A 24,383-nucleotide genomic window follows, 5' to 3' on the forward strand; every position below is an offset into this window, starting at 1 on the left:
TCTCATCCCCACAAGTTGGCTTTCATAATTTCAACATTCAGACTTACGGCATTTAGAATTGCATCTTTAAGGAGTATAATCCAAACTCCTATGGCAGAATCAATAAATGAGGGGAGAGGAGATAAAAGTCAGGGAGATCTTTTGAGTGGTTATTATCTTCTCTTTTATTCTTTCTCAGTATGCTCATCTTCTAAAAAAGCAGGTGAATTATGTGAGCATTCAATCCTACTCTACAAACATACATCATCCATGATATAATTCATTATTTTAAATTACGATTTAGATTTTATTATGATTTGCTGATAGATGGGTATGTGGTGTGAGAAACAGACAAGGAAAACTCCTAGATTTTTTTTTTGGATAGGAGGTTGCAAAAATTTTGCTGCCATTTAATGAAATGGGAAAGATGGGAAGAAGTTGTTTTGCTTTGTTTTGTCTTGTCTCATGTTCAGTGGAATGAAAATCAGGGTTTTAGTTCTAGACAAGTTAATTTTGAGATGCCTATCTGATAACTAGAGGGATCTATCGTGTGGTCAGTGGGCACAGGAAGAGGGTAAATCAAAGTTAATTGAGTCTTTTCTAAAATTAATTAATTAATTATTATTATTATTATACTTTAAGTTCAAGGGTACATGTGCATAACGTGCAGGTTTGTTACATATGTATACTTGTGTCATGTTGGTGTGCTGCACCCATCAACTCGTCAGCACCCATCAACTCGTCATTTACATCAGGCACATATACACCATGGAATACTATGCAGCCATAAAAAAGGATGAGTTTGTGTCCTTTGTAGGGACATGGATACAGCTGGAAACCATCATTCTTAGCAAACTATCACAAGAACAGAAAACCAAACACCACATGTTCTCACTCATACGTGGGAACTGAACAATGAGATCACTTGGACTTGGGAAGGGGAACATCACACACCGGGGCCTATCATAGGGAGGGGGAAGGGGGGAGGGATTGCATTGAATTGAGTCTTTTAGAAGCAAAGGCCAGGCACAGTGGCTCACGCCTGTAATCCCAACACTTTGGGAGGCTGAGGCGGGCAGATCATCTGAAGTCAGGAATTCAAGACCAGCCTGGCCAACATGATGAAACACCGCCTCTACTAAAAATATTTAAAAGTTAGCTGAGCATGGTTGTGGGCACCTGTAATTCCAGCTACTTGAGAGGCTGAGGAGGGAGAATCGCTTGAACCCAGGAAGTGGAGGTTGCAGTGAGCTGAGATTGTGCCATTGCACTCCAGGCTGGGTGACAGAGTGAGACTCCGTCTCAAAAAAGGAAAAAAAAAGAAAAAAGAAAAAAGACAAAACGCAAATTGTGTTCAATTGCCTACATTCCACCACTTCTCACAGATACATCTGGATTGTTTTAAATTTCTAACACCAAATAGTGGCGAATTCCTACATAAAAGTAGAAATTATAAATAGTTCTAATTGTTTACTAGTTGTTGCACAACTGTGTGGGAGACTCAGTTCATTACTGAATTGTGAAGTAAATTTAAATTCTAATAAAACACATTAAAACTAATACATGATTGTGGGCCAAGATTTGATGCTCACATAAGTCAGCTGCCCCGTTTGACAACAAAAGACCTGGAAAGGAGTGTGAGGAAGTAGGTAGTCATGACCCTGCAGGTTAAAAGAAGAAAATAACCTTGTAAAGAACCTTCTGTTCAGGAGCAAACATATATTTTTTTTCTTCCCTATTATTTTCTCTGTTTTATTTGCCTTGTTTGTATTTAGAGTTTATTCAGCTCTTTTTTACTTCGTGTATGTGTGTGTGCATGTGTGTTGGGGGGGGCACACACACACACACACACACAGGAACAGCCAATGAAGCCCACACTCCAACCACTTCCCTTAGTGAGTTCTCACCCTCTGAGCCACTACACACTCACCTTAATCTCCCCTGGGACCAAATATCAGACAACTAGGGGGAGACCCTCTGCTCTAGAGTCTTCAGAATTATTCAAATTAGCAATCCACAGGGAGGGGAAAACCAGCTAACCCCACCTTGTTTGCCATACATAGCTGCTCTCCACAGCTGCAGCTTGCTGTTACCCTGTCCCAGGGTCCAACCCCTGTGTGGTTCTGACAGCCTTCTCATTTGGAGAGGTAACAGAGTCCTACCTTTCATCTATCAGGTGTCAATGTGTTGTGTCCCACCATCAACAGAATCTTTAAGTTTTACAAATCAGTAAGGGACGAAGAAGTCTGTTTTTAGACTGACCACTTAGCTTTCTTCATCTTATTCACACTTCCAGAATTCCTCCTCTTATTTGATTGCTAGATTCTTTCTACTTCACTGCCTTCCTCTTTTTACGAAGTTCTTTCACTCCCACTGTCTTCTCTCTATGGAAATATAGTGATCATACTTACTGGGATCAGAAATTTCTGTATGTTATCTCAAAACACATCATAAAAGTTAAAGCTAAAGAAATGACATGTGTAAAATATATGAAGTTTAATAGAGTAAAAATGAAAATATTCAGCATACAGCATGAAAGCACGTAAGTGCTATAAGTACGCCTCCTTAACACACACACACACACACACACGTACGTCATGACAAACACTATCGCTGAGAAAGTAATAAGCAATATCTCTGTGTCATGTGCACTGTGATATGACCTGCCTTTGACTATTTCCACTATTACAATCTTCTCCAGCTCATACATCTTACAGGTTATTATTGTAAGTTTGGGGATGATTTTTAGGTGTTAATGCTGCTTTACCTTTTGATTGTGGACTCATGAAAGCATACGGTTTACTTCTAGATGCTTTTAAGTTTTTCTTAAGCTCCAGTAATTCTTTATAGTTTACTTGGATTAGGCATTGTACTTTGTTTTCCTCAATATATGAATATTCTTTTTATAGTTATTCAATTTATCCTTCACACAATTTTGTAGTATTTTTTCTTTTCTTATATCAACCCTCTTTCATTCAACAGGTATCTTTTTCAACATTCTGTGCCTTAGGCAGATCTCTCTAATTGGTGTTGGTGTCTGTCATGTGTTGATTTAAGAACAATAGCAAGGGAAGTTACCCAACTCCCTTCATTAATGACATATGTTGCTGCAACTCAGAAGGAGATGATGAAAAGTTTCAGGTTTCAAAAAACATAGCCAAGTTTAAACGCCCAAAATATAAGTCAAGAATTAAAAGAGACATCAGCAACTAGTATATGCTGTGGTTTTAAGATTTGTAGAAATTATAGGTATGACTGAAATTGAAAAATTCAATTTGTTTTAAAACATTTTAGTCCCTTGTTCATTAATAAATTTGGTCCACAGTTTTACTCAGACAACATGACACCACCCAAAAAGACATTTTTATTTTTTAGTGAATGAGAATATTTCTATGAAACAGTGGAAGAATGTATGACCCACTAGGAACAGGAAGTATAAAAACATACTATAGAAAAAATGTTTGCTTACCATTCTTCCTCAGAACTATTTAATAATTGATAAAATCGCATACATTAATCCTTAAAGATTGTGTTAATTTTCAGTCTAGACACATAGAAAGTAAAGAAATAAAAGTAGGCTCTGTATGAAGGAAGAATATGATTTACATCTTACGGTTTGGTTTAATTTATTTGCTGAATGAGCAAACAAGACATTTGTGAGCCCTGCCAAATCATACATTAATTTTTTTCATTGAGGCAGATTTTATAAGTGGAACCAAATTATGTGTAGGAACAATACAGATGCCTTCATGAATAGAGACACTAATTTTTTCCAAAGAAAATTGGCAATTTCCACAATATGAAGTTTATGACTTCAACGAAGTGCAGTGATTTTTGTTTTTGTTCTTGTTTTTCAAATACTTGGATCAAATTTTTGAATCAGTGAAGAGTAGATGGAGATTCTGCTAATGTTTTTGGAATGTTTCCTTTTTTTCATATTCTTTTTAAACATTTATGAACTCTTTATTGAGTACCTAAACTGGGCATTGTGGGAATACAAGATGAATTAGACAGAATATTGTCCTTGAAGAATTTTCCATTGGTGAAGGAAACATAACCTAATGCAGAATCAAATAATTGCTACATATAAATAGAGATGACGTTCCATGGGAGAGCAAAGACACGCAAGATAAGTATGCCTCTGGGAATCAGGGTAGGTGGCAAGGTTCAGTGGCCCTGTCAGGATAAGGTAAGTGATTGAGCCCTAGCCCAGAGGTCTGAAAATGTACAGTCTTCAGAAAAGGACAGACCGTCTGAAGAACTTAGGAGATCAGAAGATAAAGGGCAGTAGGGAGGGAGAGAGGAGGCTCTGATCAGGTTTAAGGTGGTTTTGAGCACCATTTTAAGACGTTTGGACTCTTAATAGTGACACTAAGGTTTCCATTCAATTTTCTGACAGATTTGGTTATTAATTCCGGTTTAAGCATCACACACTACGTATTTCATTCTTTGATGAAAATGTTCATTTTCTAATCATGAAGACTAGTATGTAGCTCCAAGTTAACCGTAACTCTTTATGCTCTTTTAGTTTTATGATAAAATTTCAGGGAGATACTACCTGGGGAAGGAATATATTCTTTATCAGATAAATAATAAGTGATTGTCATTTGGACCTATGAGTTCTTGCATGTCATTTTATTCTTACTTAAAACAGTCCAAGCGTGATGGCTTGCATCTGTAATTCCATCACTTTGGGAGGCCAAAATGGGAGGATTATTTTAGCCTGGGAGTTCAAGATCAGCCTGGGCAAAACAGCAAGACTCTGTGTCTACAAAACTTTACAAAGTTAGCCAGGCATTGTTGCACATGCCTGTAGTCCCAACCACTCAGGAGTCTAAGGTGGGAGGACTGCTTGAGCCAAGGAGCTCGAGGCTGCAGTGAGCCATGATTGCACCACTGCAGTCCAGTCTAGGTGATGGAGAAAGATAAAAGAAAAGGAAAAAAGAAAGAAAGAAGGAAGAGAGGGAGGGAGGGAGGGAATGAGGAAGGAAGGAAGGAAGGAAGGAAGGAAGGAAGGAAGGAAGGAAGGAAGGAAGGAAGGAAGGAAAAAATTATCTAAATAATTTCAACTAGAGGGGTTTAAAAATATCCCTGGATCATCAAGTGATAATGACCTTATAGTCTTTAGCCTAGTTTTGAATTAAGCACTCCTGTTCAAGCATCACCTAATGCTCCAGTTACTACTGTTGTGAAATAAACCATCTCAGAATTAGTGATATAAAACAACAACAAAGTTATTTTGCTCATGGATTCCATCAGATGAATCAGACAAAGCACTGTATTGTGGCAATAGCTTACATCTATCCCACAGTGCCTGGGACGTCAGGTGGGAAAACCTCAACATTAAAGAATCAAAATAATTTGGGGGCTTTGCCATTCACATATCTGGTGCCTGGTGTGGGATGACTGAGCCTTCTCCATGTGACTTAATTTTCTTACATTATGGAGGGGGGTTCCCAGAAAAAGCATCGTTAAAGGAGGGCCCTAAGAGTGAGCAGAATAGAGTGGAAGCTGTATGGCCTTTTGGGATTTTGCCTCAGAAGCCACAACGCATGTCTTTTATCATGCTTTATTGATCAAATCAGTCACAAGTCCATTCTCTCCAGACAAGGAGTGTCAAATAATTCTGAAGACATGTTTAAAACTGCCACACCTAGTGTCTCAATCCTAACTGTGACTGTCCACCATTTGAAGTTTCTTTTCTTTTAGATTATGTTTTGCTAATGCAGACTCTATTTTATTCATTATTGTATCCCTAGAACATAGTATAGCATATAGTGCAGGTTCAAGAGTATTGATTGAAAGAATAAACAGATTATTTCCCAAATGCATCCTGATCACATTATTTTTTCATCTTCCAGTCTTCATATAGATCTGGAAGTGATTAAAAACAAGAAAGTTTATTGATACCTTTTTCACCATATTTGCTATTTACACTATTTTGCTACTTGCTAATGTTAACTGTACACTGATAATGTACTAGTCACTGCGCTAGGTGCCTGGCAAACATTTCATTGAGTCCTCACAATGAAACGTAATTATCTAATAAAAAGTTAAGTAACTTGCCTGAGGCACAGTTCTTGTTTAAATTCTTCCCATACACTAAATGATAACAGCTCTCTTTTTTTTCTAAGTACTTACATGTGAGAATATTGGTACTCTGCAATCGATGAGTCTTATTCTGACCATATATAGAAGCAAATGAGTATACATAAGGAGAAAAATAAGCAGGAGGAGAGGAGAGGAGAGGAGAGGAGAGGCAAGAAGAGAGGAGGAAAGAAAGGACGGAGGAAGGAAGGAAGAGAGGAAGGAAGAAGGAAGGAAGAAGAAGGAAGGAAGGAAGGAAGGGGAAAGAGAAAGAAAGCAGGAAAGAAAGCAAGAGAAAGAGAGAAAGAAAAAAGAAAGAAAGAAAAGAAAAAAGAAAAGAGAAAGAAAGAGAAAGCAAGCAAGCACGCACAATTGAGAAGAAAAGAAAGAAGGAAGGAAGATGGAGGGAGGGAGGGAGAGAAGTTTATAAGAATGACAAAGCAAGCTGTGTGTCAATACCACTTAACTAAGCCATTTACCGTGGATGGTGTATGAAGTAGGTTTTTGCTTTCTGGATTAAGTTCTAAAAGAAATGCCATAAAAATACAATTTAACAGAGGCAAATGTCATGGCTCTCTGTTTCTAAAATACCGTGCTTTTCTCAAAGTAGATTTTTGTTTTAAAAGTTTCTGTTGCATATTTCCTTTAATGCTGTCAGAAGTCCTTACAATGCCCTGTCATCTGGGTATCATAGTTTATGTTCCTTGATTATATACCAAATGAGATTACAAAATTCAAAAACACATAGATCGACTGGAAGTTGAAAATATTTGGAATGCTAGAATTCAAGTGCTAGATTTGGTGTATGCTAAACTCTAAATTGTAAAGCATAAAAAGGGAAAATTTGGCAGCCAGCATAGGCAATAAAAGGTAAACTGATCCTAAAGCACACTGTAACGACATTAAGTCATCCTGCTAAAATTAAGTTAAGCTATTTTTTTAAGTATAATCTGTAAACAAACTAATTGAAATTATCACATCAGAGAGCTAGAAAAGAATTTAGCATTTCCCTTAATACGTTCTCATTATACAGAATTACAGATATTACATGATATTCTCCTGGTGAGCAGAAGACAGAAAACCAAATTGTTTTTTCTCAGTAAATAAAGATGCCCGTAATCCCAGCACTTTGGGAGGCGGAGGCTGCTGGATTACCTGAGGTCAGGAGTTCGAGACCAGCCTGACCAACATGGAGAAACCCTGTCTCTACTAAAAATACAAAATTAGTCGAGCATGGTGGCGCATGCCTGTAATCCCAGCTACCCGGGAGGCTAAGGCAGGAGAATGGTTTTTACCTAGGAGGCGGAGGTTGCAGTGAGCCGAGATCGTGCCATTGCACTCCAGCCTGGGCAACAACAGCGAAACTCCATCTCAAAAAAAAAAAAAAAAAAGAAAAGAAAAAAAAAGCAAATGAAACAAATACCACTTTTTGCAACTAAGAACACCAAGACAGAAAACTTTATCTGAACTAGAAAATTATAATGTCACAATTCAAAATTTACAATTTTTACTAACAAAAATTTTCACTATAAAATTTGACATTCTTTGTTTGGAATTATATCATTGACTGTGATCCCTAACTTTGTAATATTTTAATAACAATATTATTTAGAACAACATCTCTCTGAAAATTTTCTCAATATTTCCCACTAAATAAATTTAGCCTGAAAAATTTTGTGTGTATATGTATATATGTATTTATATATGTATATTTATATACATATATTTATATTTATATGTATATGTGTATTTATATCTATATACGTGTGTATATGTATATATGTTTATGTATATATGTGCATATATGTATATATGTGTAAATGTATATATGTATTTATATATGTATATATATCTGTATATATACCTGTGTATATGTATATTTTAGGCAGTTTCACTCTGTCACTCAGGCTGGAGTGCAGTGGCACGATTTCACTTCACCGTAGCTTCTGCCTCCCAGGTTCAGGCGATTCTAGTGCCTCAGCCTCCTGAGTAGCTGGGACTACAGGCACAAACTACCATACCCGGCTAATTTTTGTATTTTTAGTAGAGACAGGATTTCACCATGTTGCTCAGGATGTTCTTAAGCTCCTGACCTCCTGATTCACTCTTCTCGGCCTCCCAAAGTGCTGGGATTACAGGCGTGAGCCACTGCACCTGGCCATATATACATACTTTTAATCTCGCCTTTATTATTATCACTGCTTTCCTCCTTCTACCCTACAATTCTCTCTGTAATTTAGACTTGTTCTAAACTCTTGGCATTTTATGATATGCAGAATTGGCTATGGAATACAAAACGTCTTTGAATGGATCCAGGTACAACCATCATCCTGGTAACAGTGATATTGCTCCATTGCGTACTTCTCCTCCTCTATGTACAGCATCAATAAGATAGAAAATTCTAGTTATATCAACAAGAGAGAAGGTGAAGACACATTTTATTCTAAGATAACAAGAAATAGGCAGCGGTAGTGGTGGCTCATGCCTGTAATCCCAGCACTTTGGGAGGCTTAGGCAGGCAGATCACTTCGAGCCCAGGGGTTCAAGAGTAGCCTGGCCACTGTGGTGAAACCCCATCTCTACTAATAATACAAAAATTTATCCAGGCGTGGTGGTGCATGCCTGTAGTCCCAGCTACTTGGGAGGATGAAGCATGAGAATCATTTGAACCCAGGAGGTGGAAGGTTGCAGTTAGCTGATATCACGCCACTGCAGTGCAGCCTGGGTAACAGAGGGAGACTGTCTCAAAAACGAAAAACAAACAAAAGCAAGTAGGAGCTTTCACTCAACATATCTGTTTAAATAATATATGCAAATTCAGAAATTATAGCATTTATTAATCTGTTCAAAAGAACAAAGGGAATAGAAATGTAAGCTATAGTAGTTTTGACTTCAAATACCCCTCTATTCCCTTAGAGTGGTTCTCTCAAATCTGATAGAATATTCTCTGTAAAGCCTCCCTTTATATTTGGAAATTAACTGATAAAAACAATACTGGAAAAAATTTTTACATTCTAACAAAATGCCTCTGTGATATTGCAATTTTTTAAAAAATCACTTATTTGGCTTATTTCAGCCAGTTTATTTTGAAATGCTAGGGAGCTCTGGGGAAAATGCTCCTTGACATTAATGATATTAACAGACTAACCCAATCTAACTACTCAGATTACGTCTGGAAGTAATTTTAAAAAAGAAATTTCCTGATACCTTTTATATCATAATTGCTACTTAGTGAAAGAGTAATAAGAAAAATTAGATTCATCTATTATCTTTTAAAGGAAATTAAAAATGAGTTTACATATCTACATACAGGTAATCTACATGCAAATTTTTCTTTGCTTTACATTTTCTTAGCTTTTTTATATTAATTCTCTTAAGACATTTTGTGTTATATGTCTGGAAATTTCAGCCATCCAGAAAAAAAGGAGGTTGGGAAATAATGAAAAAAATGTGCTGAAAGAATTCACATAAAAGTTTTGGAGATTTGAAAATGGGAACAACAGACACTTAAACAGTTATTGAACCAGAAAAAAAAATGTCCTTCCTGGCAGGTATATAGCAATATACTGATAACTGCTGGATAAAAATAAAGGCATCCAGACATTATTATAGAGCTCTTCTATATGAAATGCAACTTCTTATTCAAAAGTAAAAACAGAGCCTGGTCTGTATTTTTTTTTTTCTTTGTGGTTTGAGCATTAGAAAAATATCATCAATTGTAAAAGAAAAACGAAGTCTTAAAAATAAATTTAGTTTATTTAGTTCAAATATCTGCTTAATAAGTTCTTCCCATTTATTACTACACAAAAACACACTTACATACTACAGAAGATATGTGGGTTATCTGTATATTAATAGGAAGTTTCAAAATAATTTCTGTTAATATGATTGCCATTGTTGTCCCTTCTATATATATATATATATATTTTTAAAAAACAGATGTCCAAGAAGTGGCAAAAATGTAAAAATGGTAAAGTCATAGAAGCCCCTTCCAGTGGGACTAACTCAAGTATTTATGTAGTTTCTGAATATTAGCAATGCAAGAGGTTTCGAATTAAATGCTCAGATTCTGGGCATTGAACTGATGATTATTTTAAGGAAGAGGATAATTTCTTGTTTAAATTCTTCCTTTTTTATATTTTAATCCATGTTTTTAATAACTCATCTCTCATGAATTCAAGATGTTGTCTGGTAGACTTTGAACCAAGTCTATCTGCCTTTAAATCTCATGAATTAATAAAACCAACCAACCAAAGCTGGAGGCTTTTTATACTTTTCCCATTATTCATTTATTTGAACTTTATTATATAAAGTTATTTAGAAAAAAAAAGTTAGAAAGCAAAACCAAAGAGATAAAGTGGAGCCAAAATATAAAAATAGAAACAAACATAGGACCTTAGATTCTATGCACTGACCAATAAGAAGTCGTGAAAGTCTCTCAAACTCAAGAGTAAGAGAACAAAATGCCACGCAGATGTTGGTCTTGCCGCTGTTTTAACAACCTTTTCCTTCCTGAGTTTGAGCCCAACTACAGAGCAGGCAATGGGTCTAGAATAATTTATAGATAAGGTTCCACATTATGGCATACCTATAAAACATATTGATAATTTAGCCAGAACATAAAATCATTTTTTTAGTGGATAGAACTATCTTGTTCTTTATATTCCGTGTAAATTTTCAGATGTCATTTTTAACATAATTACAAGATACTGACAAAATAAAATAAGCTTTCAGCTGGTATTGATTGCTGATTTAAAATAATCCAGATGTCTTCTGGACATTTTGTGCATACCTTATTATCCACTAATTATCTATTATATTCTATAATTGTCTTATCCAGGGGCTCTTAAAGAGTGTGAGGAATGACAGTAGTCTGTGATTAAGAAACAAGTTTACAAGAATTTCCACTGAGTCAATGTTCTGCTATGAATTTTGTTTTCTTTTTCCTAATTACTGGCATCAGTCTAAATCAACACTAATTCAATTCCAGAGGTAAAGAGGCTTCACCCAATCACGTAAACGAGAAAATGCAGAATAATCTTTCGCATTCTTCTCTCCATTAAGATTTGTTTATTCTTCATCAAAATTTTCAAATCTCAGCACCATCCTATCAAGACTTCCTAATATTTCCTCTGCCACTGCTGTAGTGAGGCATCATTTTGCTCATGAGGACTATTGCAATATTTTTCCAGCGATCCTCTATCTGTATTCAGTTGTTCCAGCTAGCAGTAATCAATTCTCTACATTGTTTTATAACAGATATACTCATCATTCCTGTGCTTCAAAATTCTCAGTAAAATTGGAATGTCAATTGAACACAGACTCTCTTCCTTAGCAAGGTATTCTAATGTCTTCACAATCTTAGTCCATCTACAAATATTTCCACCATTTCCCACACTATAAGAAATGCTTTTCCCCTTCAATTTATTTAATTACTTTTATGAAAACACTTCATATTGTTCTGTCATATATTTTTCATTTATTACTGTAACAATGATGACTTTGTCATAGATTGGCAACATTGCATGGTAATGACAGGTATTTGGGAATCACTGTATTAGACTTCTCATCATTTTCTGAAAACACACTGATGGATAATATTATGACTCACTAACTTATATTAATTATAAGAATGGCTGATAGTTCAGGCAACTGCGTCAGTCAAGCTCCTGGCAGGAATCAAAAGCACATTCAGCAGGGATTTTTAAGACCATTTAATAGAGTAATATTTACAGAAGTATGGGTAGGGTTAAGGGAATCAAAAAGGTATGTTAGAGCAGTTAGGAATTAGCAACATCAGGAGGCCCCTACAGTTGCAAGGAATAATATGTGTTACCTCAGTCTGGGGGACATCTTACAGGACTTCTAGAAGGGCCTGTTGTGGGGTGGGGGAGTGGGGAGGGATAGCATTAGGAGATGTACCTAATGTAAATGACGAGTTAATGGGTGCAGCACACCAACATGGCACATGTATACGTATGTAACAAACCTGCACATTGTGCACATGTACCCTAGAACTTAAAGTATATTTATATATATACTTTATATAGATATAAAGAATATAAATACGTATATATATATAAAGAAAACCCTCTATGACTGCCTTGTTTGAAGACGTGGAGTCCAATTCTATTTGTTCATATAAAGAAATATTTCATCAAGCAGAGAGCTGTAATTAGTGTGCACGTCATTGAATTTATATATATATATATATAAAATCTATCTATCTATCTATCTATCTATCTATCTATCTATCTATCTATCTAATCTATCTATATATATATATAGAAAGAAAGAACGAACCAGAATCCTGGAACCTTAGCAGAGACCAGGGAATAAAAACCCTTAGTCTCTCTCCTCCAGTTCTAATTTTTTGCTAATGCCTCCCCTTGGTCAATTAAAAAAAAAGCTGGCGCACAAGGGAACAAGGCCTCACACAGTCAGTAAAGCTCAGTTCACTCCTCTGCACAGAGAGGCGGTGGGAAAAACAGAAGAAACAGATGAAGCTAAGAGGGAAAAACAAATGGAGATTAACTAGCTAACTTACTTTCTCCCAGTCCTATTTACACAAATCTAGCACACACTAATTTGAATCACAATGCCCTTTCTTTTGCCCCCTTTTCTTAGCTAATTGTGTTAGAATGCCTGTATTAGAACAGTAATTCCCAAACTTTATCAGACCAAAGCATAGGCAGTCAACCAAAGAGCATTTAAGAGGCATACATACATACGTGGTGAAATAAATTCTTTTGCACTTGCTTTGTATGATAATATGAATACAGGTGATTAAATATACAATTTATATAAAAATTCCCAACATCTAGAATTCTCATATTTTTAAGAGAGAAATTAAGCTTGCTTCATGAATGCAATTTTTTTCACATTGGTTTTTATGTTTGAAATGGTCAGTTACAATTCCTGATCAAGACTTTTAAACACGTTCTCTTTATATTCTTGAGAATCTCCGTTGACTCTCATAGAGAAATGTTGTTGACAAAAAAGGTAAAATTATTTTGTGAATGTCTATAAAGCCATTCAAGGTTTATAAGAAATGAGATTACATTTAAATAAAAGCTCTTTTCTATCCTTATAAAAGCAATAAAATGTTAAACATTACTATGATGATGCAAATACATTTTAAATTCAAACAACATTTTCCATATCACAAATTTCAAAGTGTTGATGAAGCTTGAATTTGTAGAATATACATACATTGTTATAGCGGTCTTTCTGCTGCTGGCTTTAAGGCCACTTAAAGTCACACCCACTGGAACTAAAAAGATGTATCTCAAATTTGTGAAAACAGATTTGTGGCCAACATTTAGATGTGTGCCCACAAGGAAATTCTATCTTTAAATTCCTCTTCCACTATGTTCCTCTGAATTCACTATGTTCTATTATGTCCTTCTTGGACATCTGAAATTCTTCCACTAACTTCATGGGCCCTTCGTCTATGGATTGCAATGTATGCCCTTTCTAGCTAGTGTATAGATGTCCAGGTGGTAATGAATATCTAAAGAAGACCACAGGATGGATTAAAGGATCTCTTTCCATCTCAGCAATGACAGTCATGTCCCAGACCTCATTCATATGCCCCAAAGGTAAAGGAGATCGGTATCTCAGGCATACACTTGTAACCCTTTCTGCTGTACACGAAGTAGAATGCTCAGGAACCAGAAAATTTTTTGTCTAGTTACAGTCTATTATGGCCTACTGAAAATAACTCTAATGGTAGGAAAGGTAAACCTAGTGTGTTTTCCCCATTAAAATATAAATTTAATTTTTTTTAAAGATTTAGTATGGCATTTATAGTTTGATCAGGGAATAGTTATAATATCATAGGATGCAAGACTGAAAACCTAATTACCAGATTTTACATGCATAAAGTCTTCTATCCATTATAATTCATTTGGCGATTTTCCCCTTTTGTAAGGGAAATCAATGAAATGAAGAAATCACGATTTTACAAGTAAATACCACTAAGATCTATGTCTCAGTCCATTTTCTGCTGCTATAACAGAATACCACAGACTGGTAATTTTGAAAGAAAGGATATTTATTTGGCTCATGGTCCTGGAGGCTGGGGAGTCCAAGGTGAGGACCTTCTTGCTGCTTCAAAACATGGTAGAAGGCAACACATGGTAAAAGACGGCAAGAAAGAGAGGAAATCGATCTATACTTACTTTTATCTGAAACCTACTCCTGGGCTAACTAACCATTTACTTAATATTATATGAGGACAAAGCCCACGTGACTTAATCACCTGTTAACAGCCTTCCATTCCAATACTATTATGTTGGCAATTAAATTTCACATGAGTTTTGGAGAGGACATTCAAACTACAGCAATATGGAAAGCTTTTTTCCAGAAAGATAGTTTGCAATACCACAAACATGGCAAATATGTTTGCAAAGTTTCTATTAGAAATCTCGATTAAAAAATTGCTCCAGCTTGCTCTTTATAGTTGCTACTAAAGCACATAGAAAGACCTAACCTTATCCCTGACTTGACTGAGATAGTGAAGTGGAGTTGCTATCAGTATAATCACCACCTATAATATTTACCCTCAGAGTGATTGCCAACACATCAAAAAATTTCCCAAAAAGTAGATTTCTGGATGAGGAAAAAACCCTCTATGACTGCCTTGTTTGAAGATATGGAATCCAATTCTATTTGTTCATATAAAGAAATATTATTTCATCAAGCAGAGAGACGTAATTAGTATGCATGCCATTAAATATAATATTGTTCAGAGTAAAAAATCAGAATAACTTGTTTTCATTCGTCCATCAGTTGCATAGTGTCCTATAATTTCTTGCATATCTTAAAATAATAACAAGCCAGGTGCGGTGGCTCATGCCTATAATTCCAGCATTTTGAGAGGCCGAGGCAGGAGGATATTTGAGGTCAGGAGTTCCAGACCAACCTGGCCAACATGGTAAAACCCTGTCTCCACTAAAAATACAAAAATTAGCCAGGTGTGGTGCCAGGTACCTGTAATCCTAGCTACTTGGGAGGCTGAGGCAGGAGAATTGCTTGAACCGGGGAGACAAAGGCTGCAATGAGCCGAGATCACGCCACTGCACTCCAGCCTAGGCAACACAGTGAGACTCTGTCTCAAAAAAAAAAAAAAAGTGTTATAATAACAACAAAAATTAGATTCAATGTAGAGAATGAAATCAACTCAAGTTTTCAAGTCCTAATATTCCATTGGACAAGATTTTTTAGAAACCTCTCAGGACCCAGAGTACATGTTGCAGCAGCAAGTTGTGTCTTTGATAACATTTCCTCCACCACAGCCCATAAAGATGTTAGTGGTTGCCTTTTTACATTTGGCAGTGGTGGAATAGGGAGAAGACATGGGAAGATGTAAACTTTGGAGGCTTATGTGATATTTATAACAACAATAGCCAATGCTCATTGAGTATTTGTACCACACAGTATTCCAAAGGGCTTATACTTGGGTGCATTTAAATGAAAGCAACAGAAAGTAAAACTGAAACTGGAAGAAAAAAAAAAAGCATTTGGGAATACATGTAAGGTTACATAATTTTAAACAGGTTTGTTTAAGGTCTGTCTTAATCCAATTTTTATTTGTGATTCTGAGATTTTCTTGGTTTGGGGAAGGAGATATCTATGGCAGCTTTGGGTTTCAGGTATATATACAAAATATATATGTAATTTATATATAAATCTATAGTTTACATATATGAATAATATATAAATGTAAACTAATTTACATTTAAAAATAAATATTTATTACTACAAATACATGACTATGTAATATTAATTATATTATAATATAATACAATATAAATTGTATTATATTAATATATAGATTATACTACTATAATATAAATTATAGTAATATAATTTATCAATAATATAAATTACATATATAATTTTTACATATAAAGGGAGATGTATGGTATATACATAGTTATATGTTATATATAGATGTTATATATGTCTAGTAAGTATATATAAATATATAACATTATTTTAAATAAAAATTTATATTACCTTTTTATATTACCTAACATAAACATAATATACAATATTTATATTAATAATAAAATATTATTTTATTAATAATATAAATGATTTAAATAATATATTGTTAATAATATATATCAATAATGCATTTAACTATATTAATATTGCTGTAATATAAATCATTATATTAATACTAATATAATTATATTACTAATTATATAATTAAAATATAGTATATTATAATTTTTAATACATAAAATATATTTATATATTATATATTATATATTTTAATTATATAATTAGTAATATAATTATATTAATAACAATATAATTATTTGTATCAATAATATTAATAAATATAAACAATAATACAGTTAAATGTATTGATATATATTATCTACAATATATTATTTATATTAGTATAAATAATACATAATATGTTATCATGTATTATTTATACTAATATAAATAATATATAATTATTAATATAAATATATTGTATATTATTATATTAATATAATTATATATAAATATATTTCATATATTAAATATATTTATTATATATTATATATAAAATACATAATCATTTAATATATAATCGTATAATTAATATATGATTAATATATTAATCATATATTAATATATAACTTATTATATATTAATATAATTATATTAATTATTAAGTGTATAATAAAACATAATATATTAATATTATATCAATATATTAATATAATATAAATATTACTATTATAGTTAAATGTATTATTGATATAAATATATATTAATATTAACAATATGTTATTTATATTATTAATATAAATATTGTATATTGTTATATTTAAATAATATAAATAGGTAACAATTTTTTATATAAAATGTGTTCATATATACTTACTAGACATATATACCATCTATATATAACATATATAACTATGTATATAACACATATATCTTCCTCTTTATGTAAAGAGGAAGATAGTATGTTTGATATTAAGCCTGTATACTCTAACATTCTCTTATGGCTAACTTAAAATTAATTAATGTTCATGTACTGACACTGAAGAAAGTAATAAAAGTTTTCACTAGATCCTCTAGGCCTAATTGATTAAAATTAATTCAGTTCATATGGATATTTCTGAACAAATTTCTGACATTAGAGAATGCTATACATTGATTGGCTTAAGGCTAGGTTCTTGAATTAATTACTGAATTAGAACGGGATTGAATTAACATGATTGGCTCAAAATGATCAAATCCCCCATTGAGCTGAGCTGTGGTCAGTATCCCAAATTGCACGGCTGTTATGCAATGTGGGTGGGTAAGCGGTAGAATTCATATTAAAAGACAGCCACAATTTTATATTTGTGGCATTTTATATTTGTTATCCCATTTAATCCTTACCAGGGCCCATGAGGTAGATTGTTTGTGAAAGCATCTTTTCCTGATCCTTAGTTGTTTGTGTTGCTAACTCCTATCGTTTGAATGACATCTTAATTTAATACAACCTCCTGTTTTTCCAGAATGGTGGATTGGAGGCATTGTTAGCATGTCTCTCCCACTGAGAAAGACAAAACACTGTGTAGAGATTCATGCTGTGAACTTTTCTCCAAGAAGCAACACAGGAATTTAACAGAAAAACTGAAAAAACAAAAAACAAGCAAACAAAAACATAGACCCTTTGAAAGAAGCAGTGGGCAGCAACCTACACCCTAAGCCAGGCAGAAAACTGAGTCCCCAGAGTGTGAGTGGGGAGAGACTGCCTCCATGGTAAATCCACAAGTCAGGCAGAAAACTGTGAGTCCCCAGAATGTGAGTGGTGAGACTGCCTCCATGATATATACTCCCATTGGGGAACCTGCCCCAGGCCATGGAGGAAGGCCTTAACCCTATCTAACACTGGAGCTGATTTAGTGAGTGGTGAGGAGTATATGAGAAGGAGCAGCATCAGGACATGCTTTGCATGCACTCCCAGACTCCAGTGGAGACAGAGGAAAGCCATTCCAAATCCTACCTCACAGAAGTAAGCCAGCTAACTCAGGCAGCAGTCACAGGTTGAAAGAAGCTCCCAGTGGAGATTCACAATATAATCTTGAACAGGGATGAACTACTTTGGTGAGAACTGAGACAAGTGGGAAATACTATAAGCCACAGGTGCAGGACCTGGGTACCCCAGCTCTGCAGGCAGACAGGGAGGGGTGTGGTCTGAAAGCCAGCGTTCCTGTCTTGGTAGGGAAGGCTTATGGCCTGGGGCAGTTTTGAGTGCTGAGCACAGGCTATCTGGAACCCAGTTAGCTGCTGCAAGTGGAACACTGCAGGTGTGAGATGTGCCTTGACAAGTGCGTAGGCACCAGGTGAGGCTTACTGCTATTGACTACCCACTGCTCACCATACGGATTCTTCTGCACAACAAAGGCAGCTGTGCTCCTCCCTGGAATGTTCCCTCAGAGACCACAGAACTGCCCTTTGATCTCCACTAGAGCTGCTGCTTATGCTGGCATGTGGGAGGCCAGAGTGTGGGACTTGATTGATCCAACCACCACCTGGCTTTGCACCTCCATCTACCCTAGTATCCTAACACAAAGGGCAGGGACTTTGGGGAGTCCCACGACCCTGCCCATTGCCTGAGACAGCACAGTACCTACCCTGGGTAACATAACATAAGCACAAATCCCATCACAATCACTGCAGCTGACACTCTTTTGCAAGCACTGCCTCCTGGCTGGAGGCCAACTGACACAGTCCATACAGCATCTGTTGGCACAAAAACACAGCTCCCCTGAAGGAGAAAACTTTTGGATGACCTCAGCACCACTGCCTGCATTACTCTGGGTAACCAGGAGGTCTTTAGTCTATTCACGTGACTAGCATATTACTACTAGAGCTGGCATTTGAGAATAGCAATGCATTAAGGCTATGTATAACCAAGAAAATCTCAGAGTCTACATCACTCCCCTGCCACCCCCATCAGAACTTCTGCTGGTACCCACTACTGGGAGATTAGAGAACAGGTCCTATCACTGGATCCCTTCCAGACATTCCCCAGCACCATCCTGGAGAATGGCAGCCCCACTGGGTGGCTAGAACCAGAAGAGAAGCAGCAGGATTGACAGTAGTTTGGCCCTCAGGGATCCCTCCTCCTAGGGGAATTGGGAATATACCACATCAAGGGAGCACCCTGTGAGACCAAAGAATCCAGACTGCAGGCCTTTAGTCCCAAAACTGTCCGTTTGTGGGAAGTTTATTTCAGCAAAGGCACAGGTACAGTGCAGGGCTCAGTGGAGAAAGTTTGTGCCTCTACTCCAACCATCAGGTAGCCCTGGTGCTCATGAAGCATCCTGGGGAAGAAGACTTTTTCTTCCTGATATGGTTTGGTTATGTCTCCACCCAAATCTTACCTTGAATCGTAGTTCCCATAATTTCCATATATTGTGGGAGGAACCCAGTGGGAGATAACTGAATCATGGGAGCAGTTTCCCCCATCCTGTTCTCATGGTAGTGACTAAGTATCACAAAAGCTAATGGTTTTATAAGGGGAAACCCCTTTCACTTGGCTCTCACTCTCTCTTTGCTAGCCATTGTGTAAGACGTCCCATTGCTCTTCCTTCATCTTCCGCCATGAATGTGAGGCCTCCCTAGTCATGTGGAACTGTGAATCAATTAAACCTCTTTTCTTTATAAATTGCCCAGTCATGGGTATGTCTTCATCAGCAGTTTGAAAACAGACTAATACACTTCCTCTTGCCCATCACTGCAAACATAGCTGTGGCTTCTCCCACAGGAGCTTGGCATGGGTGCACATGTAGAGAGGCTTCCTGGAACACTTCCGGGTGACTGCATCCCCACAGGAGGAGTGTCCTCCAGGTTCAGACTTACATGAGGGATAGAGTCATAGTCCTTTTCTACATGTAACATCATCATTCCTGCAGAAGAAAAGGGATGCCTGTGTCATCTGAATAGCTGGAACACTGGGTCAGGAGTGTGACTGGGAGTTGGATCACTTTCCTGCTGGCCTGGCTGGGGAACTACAGTGGCTCCTCCCTTCACCATGAAAAGACCTTAGTGCATTTCACTGAAAGCTTCTCCAGATGCCTCTGTCAAGGTTAGGACCTCTGTCCATCACTGGATATTGCATTACACCCCTGCTTTAGCTGCAGACTGTTTTTACCCATGAATACCTCCTACTTGCCTGAAGCCTGAACTGTTCAACCCAGTAAATAAAATACTGAGAAAATAAATGAATTAATGAATGAATTAATGTACACCACTGGGGAACAAAATAAGCTTCGTGACATCTTTGTCATTCTGGCCCCATAGGAGACAGTGAACCTGCTCACACACTGAGCACATTGCTACTATAACCAGTAACTGAGAAGGCCATCACACCAAGGAGTTCATACAGATTTTTCATACAGATTCTTCATCACTGAAAACACCAAGAGCTGAAATAAACTATAAACATTAAAGTCACATCCTCAAGAGGGAAAAATAGAAATTGAAAAACCACATTTGAATAAAAAATAAATTCAAAAAATAATTAGAAGAAATGGTCTACCCAAATGAGAAGAAATCAGAAAAATAATTCTAGCAATATGTAAAAACATGATTCTATAACACCACAAAGATTCTACTAACTCTCCTGCAATGGATCCAAACCAAATGAAATCTTTAAAATACCAGATAAAAAGTTCAAGAGGTTGATTATTAAGTTCCTCAAGGAAATACAAGAAAAAGATGAAGAACAGCACAATAAAATTTAAAAGAAAATCAGGTTATGAATGAAAGATTTCCTAAACAGATTGATATTTTAAAGAAAAAAAAAAAACAATCAGAACTCTGGAGACAAAAGACACATTTAGGGAATTATAAAATGCAGGGAAAAGTTTTAACATTAGACCAGACCATGTGGAATAAAGAATTCCAGAACTTGAAGACAAGGTTTTTGAATTAACCCAATCACATAAAAATAAAAAGAAAGAATTAAAAGAGATGAATAAAATCTCTAAGAAACATGGGATTATGTAAAAGCGTCAACCTAAGAATCATTGATGTTCCTGAGGGGGAAGAAAAAGCAAAAAGTTTGGAAAACTTACTTATTTGAGGGAATAATTAAGGAAAACTTCCCTAGCTTTGCCAGAGATTTAGATATCCAAATACAAAAAAGCTCAAAGAACTCCCGGGAAATGCATTGCAAAAAGGCCAACACCAAGACCTAAAGTCATCAGGATATCTAAAGTCAATGTGAAGAAAAGAATTCCGAGAGCAGTATGAAAAAAGCATCAGGTAACCTATAAGGTAAAACCTTTTAGACTAACAACCGACTTCTCAGCAGAAGCCTTATAAGCCAGAAAGGGCTATGGTCCTATTTTAGCCTCCTTAAACAGAATAACTATCAGCCAACAATTTTGTAACCAGTAAAGCTAAGTTTCATAAATGAAGGAAAAATAAACTGTTTCTCAGACAAGAAAATGCTAAGGGAATTTGTCACTGTCTGACTATTAGCTAGTTTAACCAAGAAAAGAAGAGAGAAGATCCAAATAAGCTAAATTAGAAATGAAAATGGAGATGTTACAACCAACCCCAAAGAAATACAAAATATCTTTCAAGACTACCAAGAACACCTCTTTGCAAACAAACTAGAAAATCTAGAGAAAATGAGGCCGGGCGCGGTGGCTCAAGCCTGTAATCCCAGCACTTTGGGAGGCCGAGACGGGCGGATCACGAGGTCAGGAGATCGAGACCATCCTGGGTAACACAGTGAAACCCGGTCTCTACTAAAAATACAAAAACTTAGCCGGGCGAGGTGGCAGGCGCCTGTAGTCCCAGCTACTCGGGAGGCTGAGGCAGGAGAATGGCGTGAACCCGGGAGGTGGAGCTTGCAGTGAGCTGAGATCTAGCCACTGCACTCCAGCCTGGGCGACAGAGCGAGACTCCGTCTCAAAAAAAAAAAAAAAAAAAAGAAAATCTAGAGAAAATGAATACATTTCTGGAAACACACAACCCTCCTAGCTTGAATCATGAAGACATAAAAATACTGAATGAGCCAGTCACAAGCAGTAAGATTGAATCAGTAATACAAAATTTGTCACACACACACACAAAGTCCAGGGCCAGATGGATTCACAGCCAAATTTTATCAGACATTCAAAGAATTGGTAACAATCCTACTGAAACTATTGCAAAAGATTGAGAAAGAGGGAATCCTCCCTATTTCATATGAAGACAGTATCACCCTGAAACCAAAGCCAGGAAAAGACATAACAAAAAGGAAAATTACAGACCAATATCTCTGATGAACATAGATGCAAAAATATTCAACAAAATACTAGCAAGCTGAATCCAATAGCACATCAAAAAGATAATTCATCATGATCAAGTGGTATTCATCCCAGGGATGAATCAATGGCTCAACATATGTAAGTCAAAAAATGTGGTTCATCACACAAACAGAATTAAAATAATAGCAACATGATTATCTCAATAAATGCAGATAAAGCAATCATTAAAATCCAGCATCTCTTTATGACATAAATCTCAACAAACTAGGCATAGAAGAAACACACCTCAAAATAATGAAAGCCATATATAACAAACCCAAAGCCAACATTTATGTTGAAGCATTCTCCCTAAGAATTGGAACGAAACAAAGATGTCCACTTTCATCACTTCTAATCAACACAGCATTGGAAGTCCCAGTCAGAGCACTCAATCAAGAGAAATAATAAATAAAGGTCACCCAAATTGGAAAAAAAGGAGTCAAACTATCTCGGTTTGCTGATGATGTGATAATATACCTAGGAAACCCCAACGACTTCTCCAAAAGACTCTTAGATTTGATAAATGAATTTAGTAAAGTCTCAGGTTACCAAAGCAATGTACACTGCTTTATACCAATAGTGTCCAAGCTGAGAATAAAATCAAGAACTCAATCCCTTTTACAGTAGCTGCAGAAAAATAAAACACCTAGGAATTTACTTAACAAAGGAGAGGAAAGATCTCTACAAGGAGAACTACAAAACACTGCTGAAAGATACCACAGATGACACCGAAAAATGGAAATACACCTCATGCTCATGGCCTGGAAGAATCAATATTATGATAATGACCATACTGCCCAAAGCAATACACAGATTCAATGCAATTCCTATCAAACTACTAACATTATCTTTCACAGAATTAGAAAAAGTAATCATAAAATTCATATGGAACCAAAAACCAGCCTGAACAGCCAAAGCAATCCTAAGCAAAAAGAACAAATCTAGAGGCATCACATTACTCGACGTCAAATTCTACAAGGCTGTAGTAAGCAAAGCAGCATGACACTGGTATAAAAGTAGATATACAGATCAATGGAAGAGAATAGAGAACTCAGAAATAAAACCAAATACTTACAACCAGCTGATCTTCGACAAAACATACAAAAACATAAATTGGGAAAAGGTCACCTTATTTAATAAATGGTGTGGGGAAAAGTGGATAGCCCTGTGTAGAAGAATGAAACTGGATCCCTATATCTCATCATTTAAGAAAAATCAACTCAAGATGTATTAAAGACATAAATTTAAGAGCTGAAACCACAAAAATTCTAGAAGAAAACTTAGGAAAAACTCTTCTGGACACTGACCAAGGCAAAGACTCATGACTAAGACCCCAAAAGCAAATGCAACAAAAACAAAAATAAGTGGGACCTAATTAAACTAAAAAGCTTCTGCACAGCGAAGGAAATAGTCATCAGAGCAAACAGACAACTCCCAGAATGGGAGAAAATATTTGCAAAATATACATCAGATAAAGGACAAATATCTAGAATCTATAAGGAACTCAAATCAGCAAGAAAAAAAATAATCCCATTAAGAAGTGAGCAAATGACATGAATACACATTTCTCAAGAGAAGATACAGAAATGGCCAACAAATGTATGAAAAAGTACTCAACTTCACTAATTATCAGGGAAATGCAAATTAAAACCACAATGGGATACCACCTTACCCTAGCCAGAATGGTCATTATTAAAAAGTCGAAGAACAATAGATGTTGTCACGGATGTGGTGAAAACGGAATGCTTATACACTGTTGGTGGCAATGCAAACCAGTACAACCTCTATGGAAAAGGATACTATCTTACTCCAGCCAGAATGGTCATTATTAAAAAGTCGAAAAATAGATGTTGGCATGGATGTGGTGAAAAGGGAATGCTTATACACTGTTTGTGGGAATGCAAACCAGTACAACCTCTACGGAAAACAGTATGGAACTAAATGTAGAGTTACATTTGATCCAGCAATCCCACTACTGAGTATCTACCCCAAAGAAAGTAAGTCATT

At 35.9% G+C, this 24,383-nt stretch overlaps 1 protein-coding gene across 2 annotated transcripts in view; it reads right to left on the reverse strand.

Moving 5' to 3' along the window:
• The window catches only part of LOC105487026 (growth arrest specific 2), a 176,329-nt gene that overhangs the window by 150,523 nt on the left and 1,423 nt on the right, over positions 1 to 24,383 (reverse strand). Inside the window, exon 1 of one of the 2 annotated variants that reach the window (XM_071074959.1) lies at positions 2,142 to 3,277. The exons of the other annotated variant lie outside the window; for it this stretch is intronic. Coding sequence (XP_070931060.1) covers positions 2,142 to 2,148 — 7 coding nt within the window. The 5' untranslated portion in view covers positions 2,149 to 3,277. Of the gene's footprint in view, positions 1 to 2,141; positions 3,278 to 24,383 lie in introns of those variants that run through there. 2 annotated transcript variants of the gene reach the window in all.

This window comes from Macaca nemestrina, chromosome 12, assembly GCF_043159975.1.
Source record: "Macaca nemestrina isolate mMacNem1 chromosome 12, mMacNem.hap1, whole genome shotgun sequence".
Lineage (NCBI taxonomy): Eukaryota > Metazoa > Chordata > Mammalia > Primates > Cercopithecidae > Macaca > Macaca nemestrina.